Raw genomic sequence first — 27,781 nt, 5'->3', positions numbered from 1 at the left:
CTAGATTTATCTGGATCTGCCTTGAGTCCTGCCATCAAATGATGATATTCACCATGTTATTTCTTTGTAAAATAGGATAATCCCAGGGTTGTCTTTTTTTCTTTTATATAGCAGAGTCAACAGCAAGATTTGTCAATTTGCGCAAAATCTCTTCATCCTCGATACCTTGACTGTCGCAGACTGTTTTAAAATGTCAAAATTCCTTAAAATTTTTTAGATACCAGTGATCTGAGAGTGCAAACTGAGTTGTTGACACAAAAACATAGTCCTGTCTGGTTTAAGGGTGCAACATTATCATATACGGTTTATATTCCCACATTTTTTACCACAAACATGACACGTTTCACATTTTTAAATAAAACTATCATGTTACGTGACAAAGGCCCTCATTTATATAGCTGCTGTAGGAACAAAAAATTATGATTTATGAACTGAAACAGGTGTGGAATGTGCATGCACACGCTTTTATAAATCTGAAAGTTTTTGTGTTGCATTCCCCTTGTACACCACCTGTAGTTTGCTTTGCTACGCACAGTTTTATAAATGAGGCCCAAGGTCCCAATATTTTTATTTGGGTGACAGCCCTACGCTTCTATAGAAAAGGATATTTAATCTAGCCAAAAACTTAATAAAGCACTAACATCAAAACGATTAGTAAAATTGTTGGGAAGAATCAATTATTCTTATTTTTTTATATAATCTAGAATAAGAGCAGTGATAGCATTTATTATATTCATATATAATATTCATTTATTTGACTTATTTTTTATTTACACTATAATCTCTAAATAAGTGTCACGAATTTTCAGAGGGAAATATCTAGTATGATTTCTCTTGTTATGTCTTAAATCTGTAGCTTAATAGCATCATGATCAATTTTGAACAGTGTTGTGCTAGTTACTGAAAAAAGTAACAAGTTAATGTTACTTTAAATTGAAAAGTAACTGTTACTTTGTTGACTACTTACACAAAAAAGCAATGCAGTACCGTTAAAAGCAACTTTTGAGTTACTTTTGAAAAAAAATTTGAATTCTCCTATTAATATCCTTATAACTTAGAGTCTTGTACAAAATATAAAACAAACTCAAACACATCTTCACAGAAAAACAAGCCTGACAAGCGGTCTTTGAAACACTGCCCATGTTGTGCTGCATCATTGCTGTAAACAGGAAGAAGCTCAAAGCTGCTGGCCAAAATATAATAATTTAGCTAGTAACGAAGTAATGCAACACAGAGCAATGGTAGTAACTTTATTTAAAGAGTAATGCATTAGAGTATTAGTTACTGACAAAAGTAATTGTGTTACATTTACTAGTAACGTGTTACTACCCAGCACTGGTCATGAGTTTCAATACAACCTTCATAAAATGTTGATTATATTAAAAAAAACTAAAACATGGTGTCTGACCTCAGGGACTCCAGTCTACAGTCTGGACTCTCCAAAAAACCACATAGCTCCTTCATCCCTGAATCCTGTAGGTTGTTTCTACTCAGGTCCAAATGTCTCAGATGGGAGGGGTTGGACTTCAGAGCTGTGCTAAGAGAAGCACAACTGATCGTTGACAAACTGCAATGGCACAGTCTGAAAAAAAGAACAAAACATATCTTCATATGCTTCAGTTGATGTGTTCTTACTCTCAATATAACCAATGAGACAATATTTGTAAATTCTGTTGAAATTATCTTAAACCCAAGTCAAGTCAAGTTACATAAGATACTATATAAGAGAATATTCTGCTACAGATTTTTTATAGAAATGACAAATATTAATTTATTTTAACAGCTAACACCATATATGTATTTTGCATATTTTGTTATAACATTTGCTTGTTGTTGCAACAAACTGAAGATTTCAATAACTGACCCCAAAGTCTCCAGTATACAGTCTGGACACTCCAAATAACCACACAGCTGCTTCACCCATGAATCCTCTGGGCTGTTGTAACTCAGATCCAGGAGTTTCAGGTGGGAGGGATTAGACTTTAAAGCTGAGCTCAAAGAAGCACAACTTCTTTTTGACAACCTGCACCATGTCAATCTAAATAAAGAAAAAAAAATGTTTATAAAATGCATTCAGGTTTTAAATTACAGCTCAACATTTCTTCATCTTCATCAATGAGCTTTTCTCTGACATGATGAGACTGTCACAGTGGCACAGACTGAGAAAAGTGTAGCAGATTTAATGAGAAAGAAGAAAAACATCTAGGTTTTAGTGAAAAAAATAATTGAATTATACAACTAAGTTCTGCGATGGACTGGCGACCTGTCCAGGGTGTATCTGGATTCTCTCCTGCTTTTAGCTGAGATAGGCATAACTGTGCAACCCTGAATCGGAATAAGCAGTATTGAAAATATATTAATGAATATTACAAATAAACTGTTCATCAGATGTAAAAAGTAAAGCAACATTTGTTAAATTATTTTTTTTCAACATTTCTTTTCTTAGGATGATTCTGCATTATACGGCTTTAATCACTGCTGCACAAACACTTATACTTGGCTTCTCCTCAGGCCAACCCACTTGTTAGAGTAAGGAGTTGACAGTTTAAAGTTTCTCCCTTAAGGATGGGTAATGATTTGCGGTCTCACCCACCCTGCAGAGGACAGGATGTGGTGGTCACAGCTCTGTGTGATAAGGGTCATAAAGTGTTGTATGCTGATGTGTTTCCCTGTTTGAACTTTGCGAGAACTTTGCTTGCCCTACTGAAGTGTGATAGCTGCTCAATAAAGAGGCTGCTCTGGGATTGAGACTTCGGAGTTGACACCAGACACTCTCTGAGTGCTGAACCTCTGTCTCTCCCCATCGCAATGAAGCTGACTTCACTCTGAGTTCTTTGTGTCTTATTTTATGATAGAAAAATACCCATCACCACTAGCTGCCCTTGCAGTTCATCCATTTGTATGATGGATTTGTGATGGCAATATTAAAGAAAAAAATCTGGGTTTTTTGTGTATCTTCACATGTAAAATGTTGTGTTAATTAAAATCTTACATTCCTTCAATTTTTATTTTGCTTCTACGTAACACAATAAAAATGCACAAAATAACTTCATGAGTTTTTATCACTAACAAAGTTTCAACAGTATGAATGAATCAAACCAAGAAGGAGTCTATTAAAGTTACAGACTACAGAGAACAAGATTTAATTGAAATTTCTGTTCTTCTACTGCAGTTTAGCAGAAAAGCTCTTTGGTTCCCTCTAACAGTTTTGGGGCCTGTTCCAAAAAGACAGTTTAATTAACTCTGAGTCTAAAAAGAAACTCTGGGTTAACTTAATCTGGAGCAACTTTGAATTTTTGGTTCCAGAACAGCTGTTTTAAGTTCAATCAATCTTTACCCAGATTTAGAAACCACAATAAAACAGTCATCATCAATGGAGCACTTATACCTGGATTCACCATGGCAACTGCTGACAAAATTTGCACCAGATATTTTACCTCATTGGGGCAACTGATTCTCATACAAGTGCACATGGCATACAAAGAAAAGTAGTACTAATTGTTCTAGACCATGACCGTACATCTTTTATTTCTTTATCACCCTGGCTGATATACAAAGTAAAAACTCAGTGGCTGCTCTACATCTAGTAATTTCATGTTTTAACACAGTATATATGTCCTCTCACAAGACAACACAGACAGATTTTGCCACAGACAACAGTTTAAAATAATTTAAAATATAGGAGGAAGAGGATCGTGAGGAGACATGAATCCAGCTGACAGAAGTCTTTTTGTAATGTGTAACTATCAGTCGATCCCTACGCTGCATTCATTTATTAAAATAGGATTTCAGACATGTGTGAGGACCTTGATTCCATCCAAAATAACCACGGAAACTATTCTAAATTGCAATAATGTACCAATTTATTAACCACCAATAATAAATTAACAGCAACGAGAAATCAATGTCAGAAATTATGAAATTATCAATATCGCTTTAAAGACTGCTGGCCTTCTGTTGCGCCGGGAGGGTAAACTAGCTTAAAAAGACAGTGGAAATGAAGCAGGAAAATTAAATAAAACAAGGGTGAAAAATGCAATTGAACCAAATCAAAGCTTATAATGAAAATAATACTGTTCACTTTAAAGGGTTTGGAATATGGGAAAATTAACTAAACTAATGAGTAGTATTTAATTAACTAATTCCTGTTAGTAATTAGTGATGTGTCGGTCACGAACGATTCGTTAAGTATGAACTAATCCTTTATATGACTCGGGAGTAACGGGTCGTCTCAGTGAGCGATTCGTTCATTTTCATGCGGAACCTCCTCTCACCAAATGGCAGGCAGCTGCATAAACTCAGTCAGTAGGTCAGGACGGGAAACAGAAATGATTCGTTCAGGACTCGCTCAGGTCCGTCCTCAGGTCCTTGTTCTTTTGTCACGTGACAGCCAGGCTGCTCAGGCATTTGTGACAGACAGCTGGGGCTGCACGGTTTCGGTCTCATTCTCGTTCTCGGTCTCGTTCATCATTCAGGCTGTTTGGCGAGCAGTATGTTTGCTCTCGGATTGGCCTCTCTAGTGCTTCTCTCTGTCACGTTACAGGCAACTCAGTCTCTGAATGGGTCTTCCTTCGTTTGTTCACAGCTCAAGCTGTATCAAGCTCAGCAGTACGTTCGCTCTCGGCTCGGTCTCTTGTTCATTTGTCACGTGATAGCTACCGAGTCACTGTTGTGCTGTTAAACAATGGCAGGGAGGATGTAGGACACAAATCACTTTATTGTGGTGTGTATTTGCTTCCCTACATTTTCACATGGTTTGAATTGCTTGTGGCATTACCAGTAGTTTTGTTGCCTTCAGTATTTACTGCTTGAGAATCGCAGACTTTTTTACAACGCCATCTGCTGTAAAAATGAACAACATGATTCGTTCAAGATTCGTTCATTTTACTGTTTGAGAGTAAAAGACCTGGGTTAGTGAAAAGAGTCGAACTTACCATCACTATTAGTAATATGGAAAGTAATTTTGTAAGTCAATTTGGGAATAACCCATTAAAATTAAAAGGAATGAAATATATATAGACCTTTTGAAAAAGGGGGAATGTAATTTTGGGTTGAATAGACACCAGCTACCAGTTGGAGGTCCAGTTCGGTCTTACTTGGAGCAGTACGGTAGGGCCTATTAGAGGGGTGAACCAAGACGCCAAGGTGGGATCCTCCTTGAAGTCCGGGTCAACTCTCAGCAGGGACAGCCCGTCTGGGGAACCGTCTGGTTCACCGTGGACTTCAGTTCTCCACTGGCACAATTGGCTGGTGTGGCAACAGAGTCTGGTCATTAAAAATGTCCGTACACAAGCGTTATGGATCAAAACGTTTCCGGCAGAAACTGGCTCTGAAGACTGAACTTTGGCTGGGTTTTCCCAAAGTTCTTTTCAAAAAGGAAAAGGTGATATAAAATGCAGCAAGTTTGAATATATCTTGTGCTGGATACAAAAGTTTATATCTTGGTCGCGTAACGGTTTTGGGTCACTTTGAGCAAAAATATCAAAAACGTAAACAGCGAATACAAAGACAAACACTAAGTTGAACGTTCTAATGTTAATCCATGGATTTCTTCTTACAGATCTGTTTTCAGTACCTCTTCTCTCTCCTCTTTCTTTCTTTTCTTCTACTTCTCTTGCACTAAAATGAAATCCTCTAAGTTTCTGATAATATTTACTGGCTAAGGCAGGGTTTTGCGCAGTTGGTCCAATCACCTACCTACAAAGCCTATGGGTGTTTAATCACTGACTATGTAAGATTAACTTATTTTCCCATATGCCAATCAAACAGAAAGTACATTATAAAACACATTTCATAAAAACAGATGAATATCCTGTTTGAAGGTGAAACACACAACTTTCAATTGTTATAAGCAGTTAATTATTCATGAGATATAAACACATTTATACTATCTCACAGACAAAACACAATATATTTGGAACATCCAAGACCTGGGAGGAAAGTTCATATTTACATTCATACATTATCAGTTTTAGTAATGGATACCTACGTATAAAAGTTTCTATAAACCATTTAAAGTTTGGTTTGTGACCACAGTAGCAAACCTTAAAAACGATCACTAGGGGGAGGTGTTGTTCCATGGTAGAAATCTATTTAATTGTAAACCTGGAATGATACATTGCAGGAAACCCGTTCAAATTTACCATTTGTACTTTCCTGAAGTGTGGAATCATTTTAAACAGTCATTATATAAAAATTCAAACCTTTAATACAGTTTAAACATTTCATTTAAAACAGTCCTGAAAGAGAAAATCTTGTTATTTTCTGACAGTCTTAACAGAGTCCAGCTGGGAGAAGAACGTTATCTGGCATCTTAATGTCCAGCTCAGGTTGATTTACATGTGCGAAATGTCTGGGAGAAAAAACCTTTGAGAGGGCGAAGATGGGCTAGGTGTCATTAATCACAAGGTTGTTAGCCATCTGCATGCATAGTGGATACTTAGTTCCTGGATTAAATCAACCTTAAGAATGTTTCTCAAGTTTTCCTTTTTTTGAATGAGTTGGAGTTTTTAGGTCTGAGTTTTATCCATTTTTATTGCCCCACAAATCAGATATCCTCTGAATGAAAGTGTGTGTGAGCTGAGAGTTCAGCTTAGGTGCAATTTGACCATCTGTTGGTGGACAAGGAATTTCCTTGGGTCGTAAAACATGTAGATAAGATAGGTGAGGGAACAAAGTCTTGGCTTGATGCTACACATGTATGAGGACTTCCATCATGGATCAACACACTATTGTCTTTCCAGCATGTTCTGCGTTACCAGAACAAAGGTCCAAAACATCACAAAATGGTATCATTTGATGAAATATTGATCAGGAAAAGAGAGTGCAGCTATTCAGCTATTCCCCTCCTGATGTAAAGCATTATGTTTTAATTCTGCTTCTAAATCTATGGGTCGGTTTTTCAAATGTAATCCAAACGGATTTCGGTTTTCAGATAGGATCAAATCTTGAAAATAGGTTGTGCAAAAGGGAAATACGGATTCCGAAATTGGCTTGGATCACGTAATCCAATCCTGGTTGTTATCCTGATAAAACCCTCAGTTCGGGTTGTTCAAAACTTTTGAGTAGGATCCAGACAACTTTGATCAAAAAAACAAACAAAAAAAAAAAAAAAACAGGATTATCCTGATCCCAACAGAGGGCAGGATAACAAGGCAGATTTCAGGAAGAAAATGCGGTAAAACCTAACAGCTGATCAAATAATAGAACTTTTTATTTGGTGCATATGCTTATATTTGTATTTTGCATCAGATTTGTTTAACTGTTTGATAAAGTAGTTAAAACAAGCAAACGCTACCTATTAACTGGGCGGGGGCTGGGGGGGCCTGGGGGTGGTGGGCCGTGGGTCTGCCGCTGTCCCCATCCTCTCATTCCCCGTTAGGGGTGTGGGAGGGTGGATATATTCTGGGGTGGGTGATGGCTCACTGGCTGCAGTCCCTGAATGGCCCGGTCGTGGGGGGCGGCCTCTCCTGGCCTGTCTTGCCCAGGGGGGCCTCCTGGGGAGCAGGGGTGCCTAATGCCACTAAAGGCTCATCATCCAGAGGGAAGTTTGCTTCCCACTCTCTCTGTCTCTCACACACACACGTAGGGAGTTGGGAGGCGTGGAGCCATGCGGGGTGGAACGGAGGAGACCATTCAGTGGTCTCCTTGGATGCACCCCGTGGCGACTCGCCTCTCAGTTTTAATTGCACCGAGACACCAAAACACAAGAAACACAACACACAAACAACACCTGGGGGGCATGGCATGCGCTGCATGGTGGGCGGGGCCACTTAGGTGGCCCTGCTTCTGGCTCATTGCACACAACACACACTACAGAAACAGTCAGGAGTGGGGGAGGGAGAGGGTATTGGGGACCTCTCACACCCCTGCTCCCCCTGTGTGTGGCTGGGGGCGGGCGGGGGGGTGGTTGCCCCGGGGCCGGGTCCCGGGGTGACTGCGCTGGTGGGCTGCTGGCTCTGTGGGGGTTGGGTCAAGGGGGGGTGCTTGGGGCTCACTGTCCGCTGGTCCGCCTGGGGTGTCCCCCACGGGGCATGGTGGGTGGGTTGTGTGTGGCGTGATTGTGTGGTGGTGAGTGATTGTGGGTGCGGCGCGGGGGAGGGTGTGAGTGTGGGGTTATATGGGGTGCAGATTGAAGTAGGTGAGGAGTGGGGGGAGGGGGCCGATAGCACCCTGGTTCCCGGTGTGTGCGGCTGGAACATCGGGGTGTGTGCTGGCCTATGCCGGGTGGCTGTCTGGGGGGGCCTGGTCCTCCTAGGCATGTTGCGGGCCCTCTACCTTTGGGGGGTGGGGCTCCTGGGGCCCTGGGCCCTTCGCTTGGGCTGGGCGGCTGCTGATCTTGGCCCACTGGGGCCTGTGCCCCAGGACCGTGGGGGGCTCTTGCTGGGGCTCTCCTCTGCCACCCTTCGGGTGGGGCTGGAGTCGTCTTTGTGGTGGGGTGGCTTGGGTTGGTGCTCCGGGTCTGCTGCTGCCCAGGCCCTGGTCTGCCTCTGGCCTCCGTGGAGGCGAGGTCGCATTTGCATGATCTCATTCATCACTCGTCACTGATCACTCCTTGTTTCTCATGATCTGCATGCTGACACAGTCACTGAGTTGTCCAGTGGGTTTTAATACTAAGTGATAATTATTAATTTTTTTTTTTTTTTTTTGTATTTTTCTTGTGAGTAAGTATCTGGTCGCTGTTATGTCTTTTTATTTGGTTATTATTTAAAAACTCTTAATGACTGGCAGCCCTGTTTTTTCTGTGTGTGTGTTTCTGCTTTTGTAAAAGTTGTAGGAAATTTTCTGGTGTGTTTATGTACAGGTGTAACAATTTGTTGTCTGCTGGTGGTGTGGATTGAAGGGTCGTTTCTTTCTGTCTGTGATCGTTTTGTCTCCTTTCTTCTTTCCCTTTTGCTCTTTTTGCTATTTTCCATCTTTTTCTGTCCCCTCCGGTCAGGTCCAGCAAGATTACATAGGTTCCGTGATTCAAAGTAAATAAATAAATAAATTAATCAGCTCATCAAGAGGAGCCTTACCCATAGGCCTCCCCTTGACAGAGCAAATTTGTTCAGCACGATACAGCAACCAGATTATCATTCAGATTATCATTTTGCCTGCTATGATGCTGGACAGGACAAGTTAAAAAAAAAAAAAAAAAAAAAGAAATAATGTCTAACGATTGCATTCCTCACTACACATCCTGTCTGTCCTGTATACTGACAGAAAGTCAGAGGTTGGTCCGGTACCTCCACACGGGGCTCAGGTGCATCATTAACATTGTAACAGAGAGGTAGATTCCGCCTGGTAGCAATGTTATGCAGGACAATACATGCACGTATTATGTCACATGCTCCCTGTGGATCCACCCGCAATTAGTTAAAGCATGCAAATCGTCTCTTCAGAACACCATTTAAACGCTCAGTTGCACATCTCATTCTGCAATGAGCTGTGTTGTCGCACATCTGGGCTGGTGTGGCCGCAGCAAGAAAGGGCGTCATCAGCAATGGTAGGAGTGGATAGTCACTGTCTCCTAATATGATGCCATCTGGTTAGTTGTACAAGGCACTCTCCCTCAGGATACATGGATCATAAACAGACCCTGGCCATTTCACAAGGCACTTTCTGATGGTGAGGTCAGCGTCACCCACAAGTTGGATGTTGATGCTGTACCTCCCCTCCTTAGATGAGGAACCCTGATCAAGTAGACAATGAGCCTTTTTTCTTTAAGACATTTTCACAGTATCCACAATGTAGTTGGTAATGTACTTGTTTTATATGTGTTGTGGCTCTGATGAGGTGTCATACAATTGTAAATAGAAGTTGATGTTTATGGTTTCTGTGTGTTGTCGCACAATAAAAATAATTTAAAGTGACCCCATAGCATCTCTTCTACCTGTTGTTCTTCACATAGCCGAAAGCCCACCTTGATTTACATGCTGGAAATCCAGATTCCAGCATATTTTGTTCTTCCTGATCCTGAAAAACAGGATTCTGGATCAGGGTGATCCAATCCAATGTTGCTTTGAACAACCGGGGGAGTAAGCTGGATTATATGATCCGCTATCCTGAAAAATGGTATTCTCAAATCCGGATAGCTTTTATCCGGATTAAATTTTTTGAACGGCCCTATGAGATTCCGCTGAAATGGCCAACCCATGTTAGGTGGTTGGAGACAGGTAGTAAACCTACCAGGAAGGTGCTTTACATCACATGATTAGTTGCCATGGTAACAGACTGAAGAAGACTTGCCTCTATCTGAAATGGAAAACCTTGAATTTCTCTCAACTTGGTGTTATTATGCTCAGAGTTTCAACATAACCTGCTTTCTGTAACAGACCCCCTGTAAAACTAAAACTGAGGAAGTCTCAGGTTAGAATGTTGACTTTAAATGTTATCCATACACAAAACGAGGTAAAAAGGAAGACTTAATCAAATAATAACAAAACACACACACACACACACACACACACACACAAAGAAAAACATCAGTGTAATGACCTGAGAGTCTCCAGTTTACAGTTTGTACTCTCCAGTCCAGCTGAAAGAAGCTCCACTCCTGAATCCTGCAGCTCATTGTGACTCAGCTCCAGCTCTCTCAGTTGGGAGGGGTTGGACTTCAAAGCTGAAGCTACAACTTCACAGTGAAGGTCTGAGAGTCCACGGCCAGACAGTCTGCAAGGACATGTATAACAAATATGAACTTGTAAAGTATACATGTTACATTTCCTTCATAGAGCATGGTTGATGTCTGACATATCCTACTTCAGCTCACTAAAACTGTCTTTACATTAATAAGTTTTGACCCCTCACTGTTAGTTTTATATGTGTAACTTACATACAGGTTTAATAAACAGGGTCCAGCCTTTTAAACTGTTTAAACAATTGAAGAGCTTAACCTGAATGGCTACAATGATGCCAACAAGACCACACATGTTGGGATAGTTTTCCTCCATCTTATTCAAACTAAAACAGTTCATCTTGATCTAATTAGTTAACCAAATTGATTTATTGCAGGTAATGTGAGGATAGTAAACATATTTCAAATAAAACTTAAAATGGTACTTTTTGCAGATGATACCACAATTTTGTGTTTTGGTAAGGATATACAGCTGTTACTGGCCAAGATGACGATAGAAATGAATAAATTAAAAAAATGGTTTTATGATAATAAATTGTCATTAAATAAAACAAAAAACAAAATGAATAGTATTTCATAACCGATGCAGTGATGTACAGATTAAAATGGAAATCAAAAATCAAATTATTGAACGTGTATATAAATACAATCTTCTTGGAGTTATTCCAGGACACAAACTAAGCTCCTCCTAAATCCTCAAATTACCAATATTAAAAGTAAAATTACTAAATACATTGCCATAATGGGCAGATCCAGATTGAACTACAAAACTCTACATATTGTCTACTGTACTCTTGTTCTGCCACATAGCTGCTACTGTATTGAAGTTTGGGGCAATACTTATGAGACAAAACTAAATAAACTTGTAATTCTCCAAAAAAAGGCTCTTCAGATAATGCACAATGCTGGCTTTAGGGACCACACAAACCCACTGTTTCTTATATCCGAAGTATTAAATTTAAGAGGCACATCTGATCTCCATTCGGATGTGAAGATATTGAACAGAGGTAGCCTATATAAGGGAGAAGTAGGTGGAAGTCCGGAGTAGACATGGGATTTATGGCTCTTTGAGGGGAGACGGATCTTGAGGAGCCGTTCTTTTCAAAGACCCATTCAAAAGACTGGCTCGTACTCACAATATCTTCCAAAATTTCACAATATACAAGAATGACAAACAATCAAAATATGTACCTATATAAAATCTACTATACAAGATTAAATAATTATAGGAAAAATATAGATAAAAAAGGATCAACCTGAGCAGTCAGTGAAAATTCTAGTAAATGTTTTGGATAGAACTCACAGTTTTTGTTTCCAAACAATACTCTCTGCCCATAGATGCTTCACATGAATGGAGCATGTTGGACATCCTTGGCCCTTTTGGCTTGCCATACGCAGCAGCTATGGTGTGTGGACAGCCAGGTTCTGTGCCGCGAGTGAAAACGTAAGTCTGTTTACATGTCAAGCTGGAGGGAAAACACCACGGACCAAGGACAGCTGACCTCAGTGAGTTTCAGGGGGGATCCAGAGGAGTTAAAAGATAAACTTTAATTGAGTGATGCCCTGCCATTCTGCAGCAATCTCAGCAATCAACGCCATCTCCTGCTGTGTGTGAGTGAAATCACCTGCCAGTCACTCATCTGTTTTGTGTTCTCACAAGACTGCTTAACTTGTTCCACTTATTTTGGATCATATAATATAACTTTTGGTTTTCCTATTTTTCATATTATTAAACTCCCACTAGTTTAATAAGGGTAGATCTGTTTAACATTTGGTTTCTTTGGAATAAATTTCCTGTTGTTACACTTCAGTTGTTTCAGCTCTGTGTGCAAGCTGCCCTGAAGTAGAAGCGCCCCACCTGTTCAGCTCGGTATAAGGAAAAAGAAGGTCCTGCTAGCTTAATTGTGGCCAAGAGGGCTTTAGACTTCAGCCAGGTCACCATACCTACACACTGTGGTACCCTGATAAAAACCGAGTTAGAAAGGCATCCACATACTTACTGTTGTAAGTACTGGGACTACTGGTACTGGGGGGTACAGACTTAAATCTGGTATTCTCTCAGTCCTTCTGCGTGGGCTTCTATTGTTCTCCCCTACCTAGTGGGGTTATTTCCTGCTACATAAAGATTGAAGATTTAAGGAAATACAAAACCTTTTTTTTTTTTAGCTTGTCCTGTGCAGCATCATAGCAAGCAAAATGATAATCTGGTTGCTGTATCGTGCTGAACAAATTTGCTCTGCCAAGGGGAGACCTATGGGTAAGGCTCCTCTTGATAATCGGATTCATTTATTTATTTACTTTGAATCACGGAATCTATGTAATCTTGCTGGACCTGACTGGAGGGGACAGAAAAGGATGGAAAATAGCAAAAAGAGCAAAAGGGAAAGAAGAAAGGAGACAAAACGATCACAGACAGAAGGAAATGACCCTTCAATCCACACCATCACCAGACAACAAACAACCAAATACCAAATACAAAACTTTACAAATAATATATAAAGCTAAGTACAATCTCTTACCTCAAAATATACAAAAAAATGTTTAGTAATAAACATTTGAAGTATAACTTGAGAGGAGATATTAATTTAAAAAAAAACCAGCACATTATATATTTGTTTTACAATTCCTGTGGCTCGAAATAAAAAAAGAAAGAAAACAATAGAGCTACTGCGTTCAGTAAAAATTCTACAGTTATTTAGGCCCAAAGTAACGTTCAATCTTTTCTTCTGATTTGATATTAAAGGTCTCAATTACCATCTGTTCTTACAAACAGATTTTTTTAAGTCGAAGATTGTGGCATTCATCTGTTGTTTATTTTAAAATAAACAGCAAGCTCTAGCACATCATGTCCTAACATTCTCGTTTCCCTTAGGGTACAAACAAAGTATTTGTCAGCCATTCATTTAAGATAAGTCACAGTAAAAATGGGATATAATGCCATTCCTGCTCTTCATCATAGTAGTTTTATCAGGAAGGTTATGCTGTGGTCGCCTGGTTAATATCACTGACCAACTATCAGTCTAATCCTGAGGTTTCATTTCATCAGACACACCACTTATTCCGTCAGGCGGCATTATGCTTCACATAATACATTTATTTTGTAGGGAAATGATAATGAAATGTTTTATTGTTTTACAATTTTATTTTACTATGGTGAAAGGCTTATAGGCAGCCTATCTCTACGTTAACTTCTTTATCACTAACAGTTAAGTTAGGCGTAAAATACAAATATAAGCATATTTACCGAATAAAAAGTTCTATTATTTGATCAGCTGTTAGGTTGTAGCTACCGCAGTTTCTTTCCGAAATCCGCGTTGAAATCCTGCCCTCTGTTGAGATCAGGATAATCCTGTTTTTTTGGATCAAATTGTCCGGATTCTACTCTAAAGTTTTGAACAAACCAAACGGAGGGTTTTATCTGGATAACAACCAGGATTGGATTACGTAATCCAAGTGGATTTCGGAATCCGGATTTCCGTTTTGAACAACACATTTTCAAGATTTGATCCTATCAAACAACTGTAATCTGCTAGGATTACATTTGAACAACCGGCCCAAGGTTTTCATCATTTTTTTTATTACCTGATTCTAAGCATTCGAGAAACACTTTAATATTATCTTGGACTTAAGTCAGCTCTGTTCAGGGTTTCATAGAACTTGGCTACAAATTCGCTACAAATTTCCTTTTTATTATCATATATATATATATATATATATATATATATATATATATATATATATATATATATATATATCATCATTGTTTCCAAGTTTTCCCATAGACAACTGTTCATGATTTCTTTTTTATAAGTAAAAAAAAAAAAAAAAACTTCTGACCTTACTTATCTGAACCTGGATCTGAGCACCTTTGGCCTTTACCTTATAAATCTTGTCTAGTTCAGCTTGTCAGATTTGTCACTAAGTTTGTTACCCAGATTCTGTACTTGAAGTTTCATAAACATCCATTATTTTCTAAAACTATTAAATAATTTTGCTTGTTTCCAGTGTTTATTTCTAATTTTTAGTTTCTTTCTGATTTTTTTTTTACTCTGTAACAGTGTCTAGTTTCCAGTCATAATTCCTCACCCTCATATTTATTCTGATGTTGACAGCATTGTGATCTGTAAGAACTGTTGGTTGTATTTTAACTGGTTTTACTTTATCTTCTAAATCTGGTGAGTGATGTTTTAAAGTTTTTTTTAATATTTTGTAGCACTACTATGAGAAACATCTTAAATTTAGTTTTAATTATGCAATGACGCTAAAAGATTATAATCTGTAATGTCAAAGAAAGATGCGTTTTAAAAAAAAGCCATGTAAATTATTAGTGAGCAAATAAACCACAGACTGCAAGATTTTCTAGTTGCTAGTTTGTAGTTATACTAATGGACAAGCTGAAATTAATTCAATAAATTAGGTTTAACTGTCATATCAGTTTGCTTGGTTATCAAGTCAAGTTATGACATTAAAAGCATAATTTCCTCGTTACATAAATTTAAAACAAATACAAGAATTAAATTCTATTCAATCTTTGGAACAAGAAATGCATACAATTTTAGTCAAAATCACAGATTTAAAAGAATCTGTTTCCCCCCTAATTATGCTTATTAAGTTAACTTTAAAGTAACTGATAACACCTATGACGTTATTAATTTTATCTAACAAATATGTCGGACAAACAGATGTAGCACATTTCTTAGTGTAAAGAAAATATTATTGTGCGAATATTTGATGTATTATTTCATTACACTGACTTAAAATCATGATCACATCTGGACTTACAGAGCCTTCCTGCAGTTCCTCACAGCTGGTATCAGCCTATGTCGTCCCTCCTCTGTTGTTTTGTACTGTTTCAGGTCCAACTCATCCAGAACCTCCTCCGACATCTGCAGCATGTAGGCCAGAGCTGAACAGTGGATCTCTGACAGTTTCTCCTCTGATCTGTTCTCTGACCTCAGGAAGTCTTGGATCTCCTGATAAACTGAGGGGTCGTTCATCTCCATTAGACAGTGGAAGATGTTGATGCTTCTGTCAGGAGAGATTTTATACGTGTTCATCTTCTTCAGGTTGTTGATAACTGTTTCCATGGTTTCTGGTCTTTTCTCGTTCCAAACCAACAGGCCCGCTAAGAGTCTCTGGTTGGACTGCAGAGAGAGGCCATGAAGAAAACGAACAAACAGGTCCATATGGCCGCTTTTACTTTCAAAGGATTCTTCCATGACTCTCTTTAGGAAAACATCTAGAAATGACCTTTTCATATCATCATCTCCACCATCATCATCATCACCATCATCATCCCAGTCTCTCCCCAGGAAATCCTCGACCACCTCTGTGTTCTTGTTGATGTAACAGTGCATCATGTAGACTGCAGCCAGAAACTCCTGAACACTCAGATGAACGAAGCAGTAAACTGGTTTCTGGAAGATCACATACTCTCTTCTGAAGATCTCAGTACAAACTCCTGAGAACACCGAGGCTTCTGTGACATCCAGACCACACTGCTCCAGGTCTTCTTGGTAGAACATGATGTTTCCTTTCTCCAGATGTTCAAACGCCAGCCTCCCCAGCTTCAGAAGAACTTCCCTGTCAGCCTCCATCAGCTCCTGTGGACTCATCTCATGTCCCTCATGGTACTTGTTCTTCTTCCTCTTTGTCTGGACCATCAGGAAGTGTGAGTACATGTCCGTCATGGTCTTGGGCAGCTCTCCTCTCTGCTCTGTGGTCAACATGTGCTCCAGAACTGTAGCAGTGATCCAGCAGAAGACTGGGGTTCCACACATGATGTGGAGGCTCCTGGATGTCTTCATGTGGGAGATGATTCTGCTGGACATCTCTTCATCACTGAATCTCCTCCTGAAGTACTCCTCCTTCTGGACATCAGTGAAGCCTCGTACTTCTGTTACCCTGTCAACACATGTAGGAGGGATCTGATTGGCTGCTGCAGGTCTGGAAGTGATCCAGATGAGAGCCGAGGGCAGCAGATTCCCCTTGATGAGGTTTGTCAGCAGCACGTTGACTGAAGACTTCTGTGTGACATCAGAAACAACCTCAGTGTTGTTGAAGTCCAGAGAAAGTCTGCTTTCATCCAGACCATCAAAGATGAAGAGAAGCTTCCAGACAGCCAGCTGCTCTGCTGGGATCTTCTGTAATGTTGGATGGAAAACATGGAGCAGCTGGAGAAGACTGTACTGATCATCTCTGATCAAGTTCAGCTCCCTGAATGAAAGCAGAACCACCACACTGACATCTTGGTTCTCCAAGCCCTCTGCCCAGTCCAGAGTGAACTTCTGCACTGAGAAGGTTTTTCCAACACCAGCGACGCCGTTGGTCAGAACCACTCTGATTGGTCCATGTTGGTCAGGTAAGGCTTTAAAGATGTCGTGGCACCTGATTGGAGTGTCATGGAGGGTGTTGATCTTGGAAGCGGTCTCCAGCTGCCTCACCTCATGTTGGGTATTAACCTCTTCACTCTGTCCCTCTGTGATGAAGAGCTCAGTGTAGATCCTGTTGAGGAGGGTTCTACTTCCTGTTCCATCAGTTCCTTCAGTCACATGTTCACATCTCCTCCTCAGAATGATTTTATGTTCATCGAAAACCTCCTGCAGACCAACATCTGCTGAAATAAAATGAAAATATCATCAAATTAAAAGTGTTAGAAACATTAGCTCAGTAAGAAGAGATCCTGAATAAAAATAGAGAATTTATTTGTTTCATTTAGCAAAACTAACTGGGTCGTCTTATGGATTTTTCTCCACACCAGGGACAGGAGGATTCCCCTGATGAGCCTGACTGCTCCAAGTACGAGGTTATGCAGTGTCTACAGAACCAATGTCCACAGGTGGTGGAGACTGGATCCTTCAAGGCATCTTGACATATGGCACTGCAGGACAGCTGCTCCTCATCACAAACACCACTCCTCCTCCTCCCTCTGAGAACATAAAAGAAACATTATTCTAAACAGTAAAGTGAACATGGTCTCAACACGACAAGCGTTGAAGTTTCATTCCAACTGAACCAATGATATTTAGTCAGTTTACAGGACGAAAAGTCTCTTACGTGGGGTGTGGGCGTCCAGGTTCATTTTTAAAGACTGGAGGTTCATGTATGGACAAGTCACTCCTTAGAGATGGACAGCTGGATCCTGCAGACTCTGCTCCATTTTCATCTTTTTCCACACACTCACTCATGTTCTGGGCATCAGTCAGTCTGAGAGATAAATTATTAACTTGTACATTGACCTTAGAGTCAAGATTCATGACAAATATGATGGGAGTCACTCCCAAGACCGACAGAAGAGACCAAAGCTGAATCCACAATCCATACAATACTAACTGCATGCTGTATACTGGTGTTGATTGGTGATCAGGTAAATTGTGAATGAGACAGAAACAATTTATCTTTGGGTTTCTGCTCATATGATCTCATTTCTCAACTTTCATTCTACATTAATACTTCTGCTCCTGACATTCCTTTAGCAACAGTAAGTCCCAGCATGTTTCACCAGAACTCATCTAACTGAACAAAGGAAAGAAAAATCACATCACAAACACTTACATAAAAATAATGTAAAAACTCACCAGCGGTGTCATGTTACTTTTAATGACTCCTCGGTTGATTTAAAATGGGCTGTGAACTAAATGGCTGCTCTGATTTTTTTACTGCTCTGTACTGTTGGGATATACCTGATAAGAAAGGCTCCTCCTGTTACAGGATGTCATGTGTACAGTTTATATGTGTGTACGGTACGTGATATGGTTATGTGTGTGTGTGTCTTTACCCACACAGATCTGCTGATAGTGCTCCTCATTTTAGACCCTCTCCATTCATGCACTGGGAAACCGAACTTATATCTTTATTATCTTTGTTGGATTTGTGTTCTCAAATGCTATTTTGTTTTTTCTGTATAATTTGTTGTATGTTTTAACAGCTTCTATGTTTCTTATTTTGTACTGTGTAAAACAGTCATTATGTTGAAGGGCATGATTATTGTACTTCCTCCTGTTACCTCACTTCCTGTGCCCGCTAAAATGATAAGTTAACTGGACTATGTGATGAAGCCCTCTCAATACAAAAGTTAAAATAAAGGAAGTATGAAAGAGATTATTCGTCTTCTTACATCCACATCATGTCAGAACATGCGGAAGATGCTACGAGATCAACAGGTTATGGGCCCAGGCGCGATGCTGGCGGAAGGTGGCAAAGGTTGGTGTTCAGTGGAGATGAAAATGACTACGAACTTTGGGAAGTAAAATTCCTCGGCCATTTGCGCATCATAGGCCTAAAAGATGTTATACTTTCAACCACTGACCCTGATGCCGACAAAAACGCAGAATGCTATGCAGAACTAATTCAATTCCTTAACGACAAAAGCTTATCCCTGGTCATGCGGGATGCCGCCGCCGACGGTAGAAAAGCGCTGCAGATTTTACGGGGCCACTACGCCAGCCAGGGCAAACCCAGAATCATCGCACTGTATACCGAACTCACATCCCTACAAAAGAGACCAGATGAACTGCTGACTGACTACATTTTACGGGCTGAGAAAGCCATAACTGCCCTGAGAAATGCAAAAGAAGTTATTAGCGACGGCCTCATTATTGCCATGATTTTAAAGGGACTCCCAGAAACGTATAAACCCTTCGCCATTCACACAGCCCAAAGTAAAGAAGACATAACGTTCACGCAGTTTAAGAGCAATCTGCGAAGCTATGAAGAGACAGAAGGGTTTGAAAATAAACCAAAAGCAGACAATGTGATGAAAGTTGACCTTACATCGGTCACATGTTATGGATGTGGTAACCGCGGACATGTTGCTAAGGACTGTCGACTCTGCTGTCGCTCTGCTGATCGTACCACCCTCTGGAGAGCTCGCCTGTCCTGTTTGGTGCTGTTCCCGAACCAGGCTGTGATATTTCCCGCCAGGGTGCTCTCAATGGTGCAGGTGTAGAAAGTCCTTAGCACCCTTGAGGGCAGTTTAAAGTCCTTCAGGCGTCTGAGATGAAAGAGACGCTGTCGGGCCTTCTTCACCACGGTGTTAACATGACAGGACCATGTCAGATCCTGCGTGATGTGAACACCTAAGTACCGGAAACTGTCCACTCTCTCCACTGGGGTCCCGTTGATGTTCAGGGGCTGGTAATTCCTCTCCTGCTTAGTACTGAAGTCCACTATCAGCTCCTTAGTCTTGCTGACGTTGAGGAGGAGGTTGTTGACCTGGCACCATAATTCCAGGTTTCTAACCTCCTCTAGGTATGCCGTCTCGTCGTTGTTAGAGATCAGGCCCAACACCACAGTGTCGTCTGCAAACTTAATGATGTTGGTTGAGCTGGAAGTGGCTACACAGTCGTAAGTGTATAAGGAGTACAGCAGGGGGCTCAGAACACAGCCCTGGGGGGCTCCAGTGCTGACGGTGATAGAGGTTGAGACATGGCTGCCCAACCGTACCACCTGTGATCTGTCTGTTAGGAAGTTGGAGGTCCAGCGACACAGGAATGGGCTGAGGCCTAGGATCTCCATCTTAGTCGTGAGTGTGGAGGGGATTATGGTGTTGAACGCTGAACTGTAGTCAACAAACAGCATTTTCACATAATTCCCCTTTCCGTTGTCCAGATGGTTGAGTGCTGTGTGATGGAGGTGTACGATGGCGTCCGCTGTAGATCGGTTTCGACGGTACGCAAACTGTAGAGGGTCCAGGGTGGCCGGCAGGGAAGAAGTGATGAAGTCTCTGACGAGCCTTTCGAAGCACTTCATCACTACCGAGGTGAGCGCAACTGGGCGGTAGTCGTTGTGGCAGGCAGGCTGAGGTTTCTTCGGGACTGGGACAATGACGGACTGTTTGAAGCACGTCGGGATGACAGACTGATCCAGGGAGAGGTTGAAGATCTCAGTAAACACAGGAGCAAGCTGGTCGGCGCAGGTCTTCAGGACTCGACCTGTGATGCCATCTGGTCCTGCTGCTTTCCTCGTGTTCACTCTCCTGAATGCCTTTCTCACATCGTGCTCTGAGATGGTGAATGAGTTAGCTTCTCCGGGGAGCTCCAGAGGTGTGCTGCCCTTGGCGACGTTAGCGCTGCTAACGCTGTTAGCGCTGCGAGCTGCAGCCTCGAAGCGAGCATAAAAGGTGTTCAGCTCGTCTGCCAGAGAAGCGTCTCCACCCACCGATCTGGAAGATGGTGCTTTATAGTCCGTCATGTTTCTCAGTCCCTGCCACAGACTCCTAGAGCCACTCTGTTGGAGCTGTGACTCTAGTTTCTGTGCGTAGCGCTGTTTCGCCTCCTTCACCACTCTGCGCACGCTGTAGGACGCGGTTTTGTACTCGTCCATGTTTCCCCTGGCGAGCCCCGTGTTATGCGCTGCGGACCGGGATCTCAAAGCATCGCGGACGGATTTATCCACCCACGGCTTCTGATTGGGAAAAGTTCTGATGGTGGTCTTCTTAACCGTGTCGTCCACCAGTTTTCCTACAAATCCCACAACCGCTTCCGTAAACATGTTGACGTCATCGGAGCTGCGCCGGAACATGTCCCAGTCTGCGTCATCTAGGGCGTCCTGCAGAGCGGCCTCCGATTGGTCCGTCCAGCGTGACACCTCCCTCCGAGCCGGAACTTCCTGCTTGGGCCTTTGTTTATATTTTGGCATGAGGAAGATGGCGGCGTGGTCGGATTTCCCAAACAGAGGGCGAGATTGAGCCTTATAACTGTCCCGTACTGTAGTGTAACAGTGGTCCAGTGTCCTTTCACCCCTGGTGGGGCAGCTGATGTGCTGATAAAAGTTTGGCGCTGCGCGTTTGAGGTTGGCACTGTTAAAATCCCCCGCCACAATAAGCGCAGCGTCTCGGTGTTGTGTCTGGTGCTGTGTGAGTGCTTCATGCAGCTCGCATAAAGCAGTGTCCGTGTTCGCCTGAGGTGGAGTATAAACGGCGCTGACTATGACCGATGTAAACTCCCGAGGTAGATAAAAAGGACGACATTTGATGGTTAGTAGTTCCAGGTTGGGTGTGCAGGAGCGAGTGAGAGGAACAATGCTCGCGCTGTTGCACCAGCTACTGTTCACCATTAAACACACGCCGCCTCCCCTTGACTTTCCCGAGTCCTGTGTTCTGTCCATGCGGTGAACCGAGAAGAACTCGGCCGGCTGGATGGCGTGGTCCGGCACCGCTGGGTTCAGCCATGTCTCGGTGAAGCAGAGGAGATTGCAGTCCCGAATGTCTCTCTGGAACTTTACCCTGGCCCTGAGGTCATCGAGCTTATTTTCCAGAGACTGGACGTTGGCGAGCAGAATACTGGGCAGCGGTGTGCGGTGTGCACGAGCTCTCAGCCTGTTCCTGACGCCGGCTCGTTTCCCCCGGGGTCTCCATTTCGGGTCCCGTCCTTTGTTCTCCCTCAGGATCTCCTTCGGCCAACTCGGATCCGGGGTTAAAAACGACGAATTGTGAGTACATTGTACACCAATGGAGATAAGAGTATCTCTATTGTAACAAATGCACTCCATGATATCAGTTAATCGGTTCCATGAAGTAGAAATTACTTTAGAAACAAAAACAAAGAAAAGTGGTAGGAGCAGTCGCGACGGCGGCCGACTTCGACAGCGCCATATCCTTCGACAGCGCCACACATCAAACTGTAAAGATGAACCAAGTTGAACCTCTGTAAGTGTTGATTATTGTTACAGGGCAGCATGTGGGATCCCCCAAACCTATAGAGAGGCCCTGATGTCACCAGAGGCATCGAGGTGGGAGCGAGCTATGGCAGAAGAAATTAACTCTCTCAAAGAAAATGAGACATTTGAACTGACTACATTACCTGAAGGAAAAACCACTGTGGGTGGAAAATGGGTTTATGCCCTAAAAGAAAATGACCAAGGAAAAATGTTTAAAGCTAGATTTGTGGCAAAAGGATATAGCCAGACAGAAGGAATAGACTACCATGAAACATTTGCACCAACAGCTAACATTACATCAGTGCGTGCTCTTATGCAGATAGCAGCTCAGAATGATTTTGTTGTACACCAAATGGGTGTAAAAACGGCATACTTGCATGCACCTATAGAAGAAGAAATATTCATGGACCAACCTGAAGGTTTTGAACAAACTGGATCTGAAAAGAGGTTAGTATACAAGCTAAAGAAATCTATATACGGCTTAAAACAATCTGGTCGAAATTGGTACAAACTCTTAAATGACTACCTCGAGCAAAACGGCTTTGAGAGAAACCTCTCTGATCATTGTGTGTACAAGAAATATTTTGAAGGGAAAACTGTTCTTGTCATTATTTGGGTAGATGATTTAATAATCGCTGCCAGCAGCCTTGAACTACTTAATACATTTAAAGAAACTATGAGGTCAAAGTTCAACATGAAGGACTTAGGAAAAATATCCTATTTTCTTGGGATACAGTTTGAACAAAGAGACGGTGAAATCAAAATGACCCAGAAAAAGTATATAGAAAAAATGTTAGAGCGTTTTGGCATGTCTGAGTGCAGACCCAGAACTACACCGTGTGAGTTGAAAACAGACACTACCATTAGTGAAGATGATAACAAATACGAGACTGTTAATCCCAGAGAGTACCGGGAGATTGTGAGCAGTCTTATTTATGCCATGACTTGTACCAGACCAGATATAAGCTGGGTTGTTAGCAAACTTTCACAGACTTTGGCACAACCAAAGAGAGAAGACTTGGTGACTGCAAAACATGTCCTCAGATACCTAAAGGGAACAAATGACTATGAGTTAGTCTTTAAGAAAAATGGAGAAGAACTAAATCTAGTGGCATTTAGCGACTCAGACTGGGCATCATCAATGCAAGACAGACGCAGTACTACAGGGTACTGTTTTGCTCTTACAAAACAAGGCCCAGCAATATCTTGGAAAACAAGGAAACAACCTACTGTGGCATTATCAACTTGCGAAGCCGAATACATCGGACTCACAGCCACTACACAAGAAAGCGTGTATTTAATACAGCTGTTAAGTGGAATGGACAATAAAATGTATCCTTGTACCACCATATTTGGAGATAATCAAGGGGCCATTGCACTGACCAGAAATCCAGTCAACAGACAAAGATCAAAGCATATTGATGTGAAGTATCACTTTCTTCGAGAAGCTTTGAATGAAGGGAAGATAAACATTGTGTACTGCCCTTCAGATGATATGGCTGCAGATATATTAACAAAACCTGTGTCAAGAGCAAGGATTGTTAAGTTCAAAAAATGGTTCTTTGGAGTTCTGTAAAGGTGGGTAAACAGCATGAGAACAAGGGGGGGTGTTGGATTTGTGTTCTCAAATGCTATTTTGTTTTTTCTGTATAATTTGTTGTATGTTTTAACAGCTTCTATGTTTCTTATTTTGTACTGTGTAAAACAGTCATTATGTTGAAGGGCATGATTATTGTACTTCCTCCTGTTACCTCACTTCCTGTGCCCGCTAAAATGATAAGTTAACTGGACTATGTGATGAAGCCCTCTCGATACAAAAGTTAAAATAAAGGAAGTACGAAAGAGATTATTCGTCTTCTTACATCCACATCATGTCAGAACATGCGGAAGATGCTACGAGATCAACAATCTTTGCATGCTTTTTCTCTTTTTTTCCATGTTTGAGAGAGACTTCTTTTTTTCTAAAATATCTTTGACGATGTGCTTCTCTAACTGTGATTGGCTGTCCAGGCTTTAGCGGTTTGGCTTACTGAGTTCCTGCAGCTGATTGGCTCCTGCTGAACACCTGTGTTTTAATAAGGCTTTTCTAGTTTGGTCTGTGTGCTCTCTGTCCTCAACTACACTTCTTTGTCTTTCATTATATCTAACCTTTGTGTGAAACTGTGTGTGTTGTACAAATAGTCTTCCCACTTCTGTAAATTTTTCCTGTGGCCCCGTGCACAGCCCCGTGCACAGCTGATCAAGCAACATACACACAGTGATCAATTGAATTTTGACAACTGTTGTAAAAATCTGGTCATATGGGTCCGAAGAAGACTCCGACGGCTGAGGAAGTAGACAATATTAAAAAAAACCTTGACTTCATGGATGATGTGTCTGCTGTACAGCAGCAGCAAAAAAACGTATAATGGATCTGGTAGAGGAAGTGAAGGTTCTGCGACAGCTAAAAGGCGAAAAAGAAAAGTGAATCATGTATTTGGAAAGCAGAGTCGCGGACCTGGAGCAGTATATTTGGGTCAATGACATGGTCATCACCAGCCGTAAGATAAAGCTCTGGTCTTACACTCGAGCAGTGTCCAGGAGTGACGGGGGTGGGGGGGCTGGACTCGGACTCCGCAGAGAGTCAGGTGATTGTGTTCCTATAGTATAAAGGGAATCAAACTGGACAAGAACTACATTGAGGCATGTCATCCTCTGCAAAAGAAATCTGTCCGAGACAGACCAGCTGTACTTCTGAGATTCACAAATAGAAAACACAAGAACACACTTCCGAAACAAAGAAAAAATTTAAAGGGAACAGATGTTTTCATAAATGAGCACCTTGCCAAGCATAATGCAGGCATTGCCAGAAAAGCAGCTCAGCTCAAGAAACAGAAGAAAATACAAAACACCTGGACTACAAACTGCAAAATCTACATTAAACTTATCGGATCCCCTGAGGAAGCCAAGGTGATTTGCATCAAGAATTAAACAACTGGAGAAATTCCAATAACTGTCAGAACTAAACTATGACAGAGGGAATTCACTGTTTGGGGGATTCAGTCACGTCAAGCAAAGAATAAGTGAATATCAAAAATTGGAACTGTAAGTATTTCAACATACTGATTATAAGATCATGGATCTGGAACAGGATATAGGTCCAGACAATAACTTTTTTGCCGCCATAAAAAAAAAAATTGCTGCTCTTATATGGACGATCAATACAACCAGAAAATTGACTCAGGGAGTAAAATATCTATTCCTCATATCAACTGTAGAAGCTTATATGCTAAATTCAATAATATTAAAAGCTACTTGCAAACATTTACTAAACCATTATGTATAATAGCATTATCTGAAATATGGATGGACATTGACAGAGGTATAGACTTTGAATTAGATGGCTATGAGCTCAGGTATATGAATAGACAAAATAAAGGTGGTGGGGGTGCTTCAATGTATATAGATGCATCTTTGAACTTCAGGATTGTTGAAAAAGTGACAGTTGTGATTACTAACTTACTAGAATGCTTAACAATTGAAATCTATATGAAAATAAACAGAAATATTATGTTTAGCAGTATTTACAGAGCACCCGGGTCACGCATTAAATCATGCAGTGAGTGGATGGAAAGTATATATTAAAAAATAGGTAACAAGACTATGTTTGTGTGTGGTGACTTCAATATATTGACCTATTGTATCCCAACAATCACAATGCCACTGATGAATTTATTAATACATTATTTAGTATGGGTTTATTTCCAAAAATCACTAGACCCAGCAGAATCACATCTCATTCTGCCACTCTCATTGATATTTTCACTAATGACATTGATAATAATACAATAAGTGGATTATTAATCAATGACATAAATGACCATTTGCCAGTGTTTACAGTTCATGACTGTAGCATTAAGGCCGAGACTCTGTTCCCCTCACCCATATCATCTACAAGTTTACGACTCCGAAACACTCCCATTTCTTCAACAGATGGTCAAATTGCACCTAAACTCAGCTCACACACACTCTTTCATTCGAGAGGATCTGATTTGTGAAGCAATAAAAAAAAGGAGAACATTCAGGCTTCATTAACTTCAAAGAAGGAAACCTTGAGCAACATTCTTAAAGTGATTAAGTCCAGAACTAAGTGTCAGACAGTACCAGTGGATACCTGACAGCCTTGTGATTAATGACACTCAGCCATCTTCCCCCCTTCCAAAGGATCTTCTCCCGGACAGTCTCGCACGTGTAAATCATGTCTCCTCCCATCTAGGACTCAGATAACATTCATTTCACTGCTGGGTTCTGTTAAGACTGTCAAGAAATAACAACCTTTCTCTTGCAGGACTGTTTTAAACTAAATTCTTAAAACTGCCTTAAATGTTTGATTTAGGTGGTAATGAATGTTTAAAATGATTCCACACATATTAAGAAGCACAAAGTGTAATTTGAACGGGTTTTCTGCGATGTCGTATTACAATTAAATAGATTTTTACCATAGAGCAACAGCTCTTCCTAGTGGCCGTTTTTAAGGTTTGTTACTGTAGTCACAAACCAAACTTTAAAAGGTTTACAGGAACTTTTCTCCATAAATACCCATGACTAAACTGATAATGTATGATTGTAAATATCAGCTTTCTTTCCAGGTACCAGATTCTCAAAGTATATTTTGTTTTATCCATGAAATGGTATAAATGTGTTTAGATCTCATTAAGTATTAACTGCCTAGAACAATCTAAGGTTGTGTTTCACCTTTAAACAGGATATTCATCTGTTTTTATGAAATGTGTTTTATAATGCATTTTCTGGTTGATTGGTATATGGGAAAAATAAGTCGAAAACTTACATAGACAAGTGATTAAAACCTATAGGCGTTTGTATGTAAATGAAGCCCAACCGCACCAATATTCTCACTGTGATTGGACTAACCACGCCAAACCCTGCCTTAGCCAGTAAATATTATCAGAAATTTAGAGATTTTAGTTAAGAATAAGAGAGAAAAAGAAGAAGACCAGATTTGAATCGAGAAAAAAAAAAAGAACTAAAACAGATCTGTAAGTGTTATGCGTGTGTTGTCGGAGGTGCGGACCCACTTGCAGGCAGTCAAGGCAGGAGACAGGTCGTGCAGGTGAAAATGAGTTTATTTAACTCAAACTGAGGAGCAGGAAACACACGGTACAGGTGCAGGAACCACACACACAAGGATCTGACAACGCATAACTGAAAACCAACAGCATTTAAAGACAGAGGGAGTAACAAGGAGCAGGTGACGTGAATGACAAATCAAACCAGGTGGGGTAACGAGCTAGGAACAGAAACCAGAGGACATGAAGGAAAACAGAACTGGACATGACAAAAACCCAGAAACCCAAACTATAATCAGAACCAAATAAACCAAGAAACACAAAAACCCAGCAACCATAACAGAACCCTAACAGGACCCCCCCCTCAAGGGGCGGATACCAGACGACCCCAACAAGGACTGACAAGAGGCCAAGCCGGGCGGGTGGAGGGGGCCAGGAG

General features: G+C 41.1%; 2 protein-coding genes across 50 annotated transcripts in view; one reads left to right on the top strand and one right to left on the bottom strand.

The window, feature by feature from the left end:
• Positions 1 to 27,781, top strand: part of LOC121628724 (NACHT, LRR and PYD domains-containing protein 12-like) — a 2,607,341-nt gene that overhangs the window by 1,161,652 nt on the left and 1,417,908 nt on the right. The window lies entirely within an intron of this gene.
• Positions 1 to 27,781, bottom strand: part of LOC121628726 (NACHT, LRR and PYD domains-containing protein 14-like) — an 829,387-nt gene that overhangs the window by 750,353 nt on the left and 51,253 nt on the right. The window contains exon 6 of one of the 49 annotated variants that reach the window (XM_041968019.1): positions 15,397 to 17,231. The exons of the other annotated variants lie outside the window; for them this stretch is intronic. Within the exon in view, the coding sequence (XP_041823953.1) occupies positions 15,397 to 17,231 (1,835 nt within the window). Of the gene's footprint in view, positions 1 to 15,396; positions 17,232 to 27,781 lie in introns of those variants that run through there. 49 annotated transcript variants of the gene reach the window in all.

The sequence above is a fragment of the Melanotaenia boesemani genome, chromosome 18 (genome assembly GCF_017639745.1).
Source record: "Melanotaenia boesemani isolate fMelBoe1 chromosome 18, fMelBoe1.pri, whole genome shotgun sequence".
Taxonomy (NCBI): Eukaryota; Metazoa; Chordata; class Actinopteri; order Atheriniformes; family Melanotaeniidae; genus Melanotaenia; species Melanotaenia boesemani.
The sequence above is the reverse complement of the archived record's forward strand: the minus strand, read 5'-3'. Positions and strand labels throughout refer to the sequence as shown.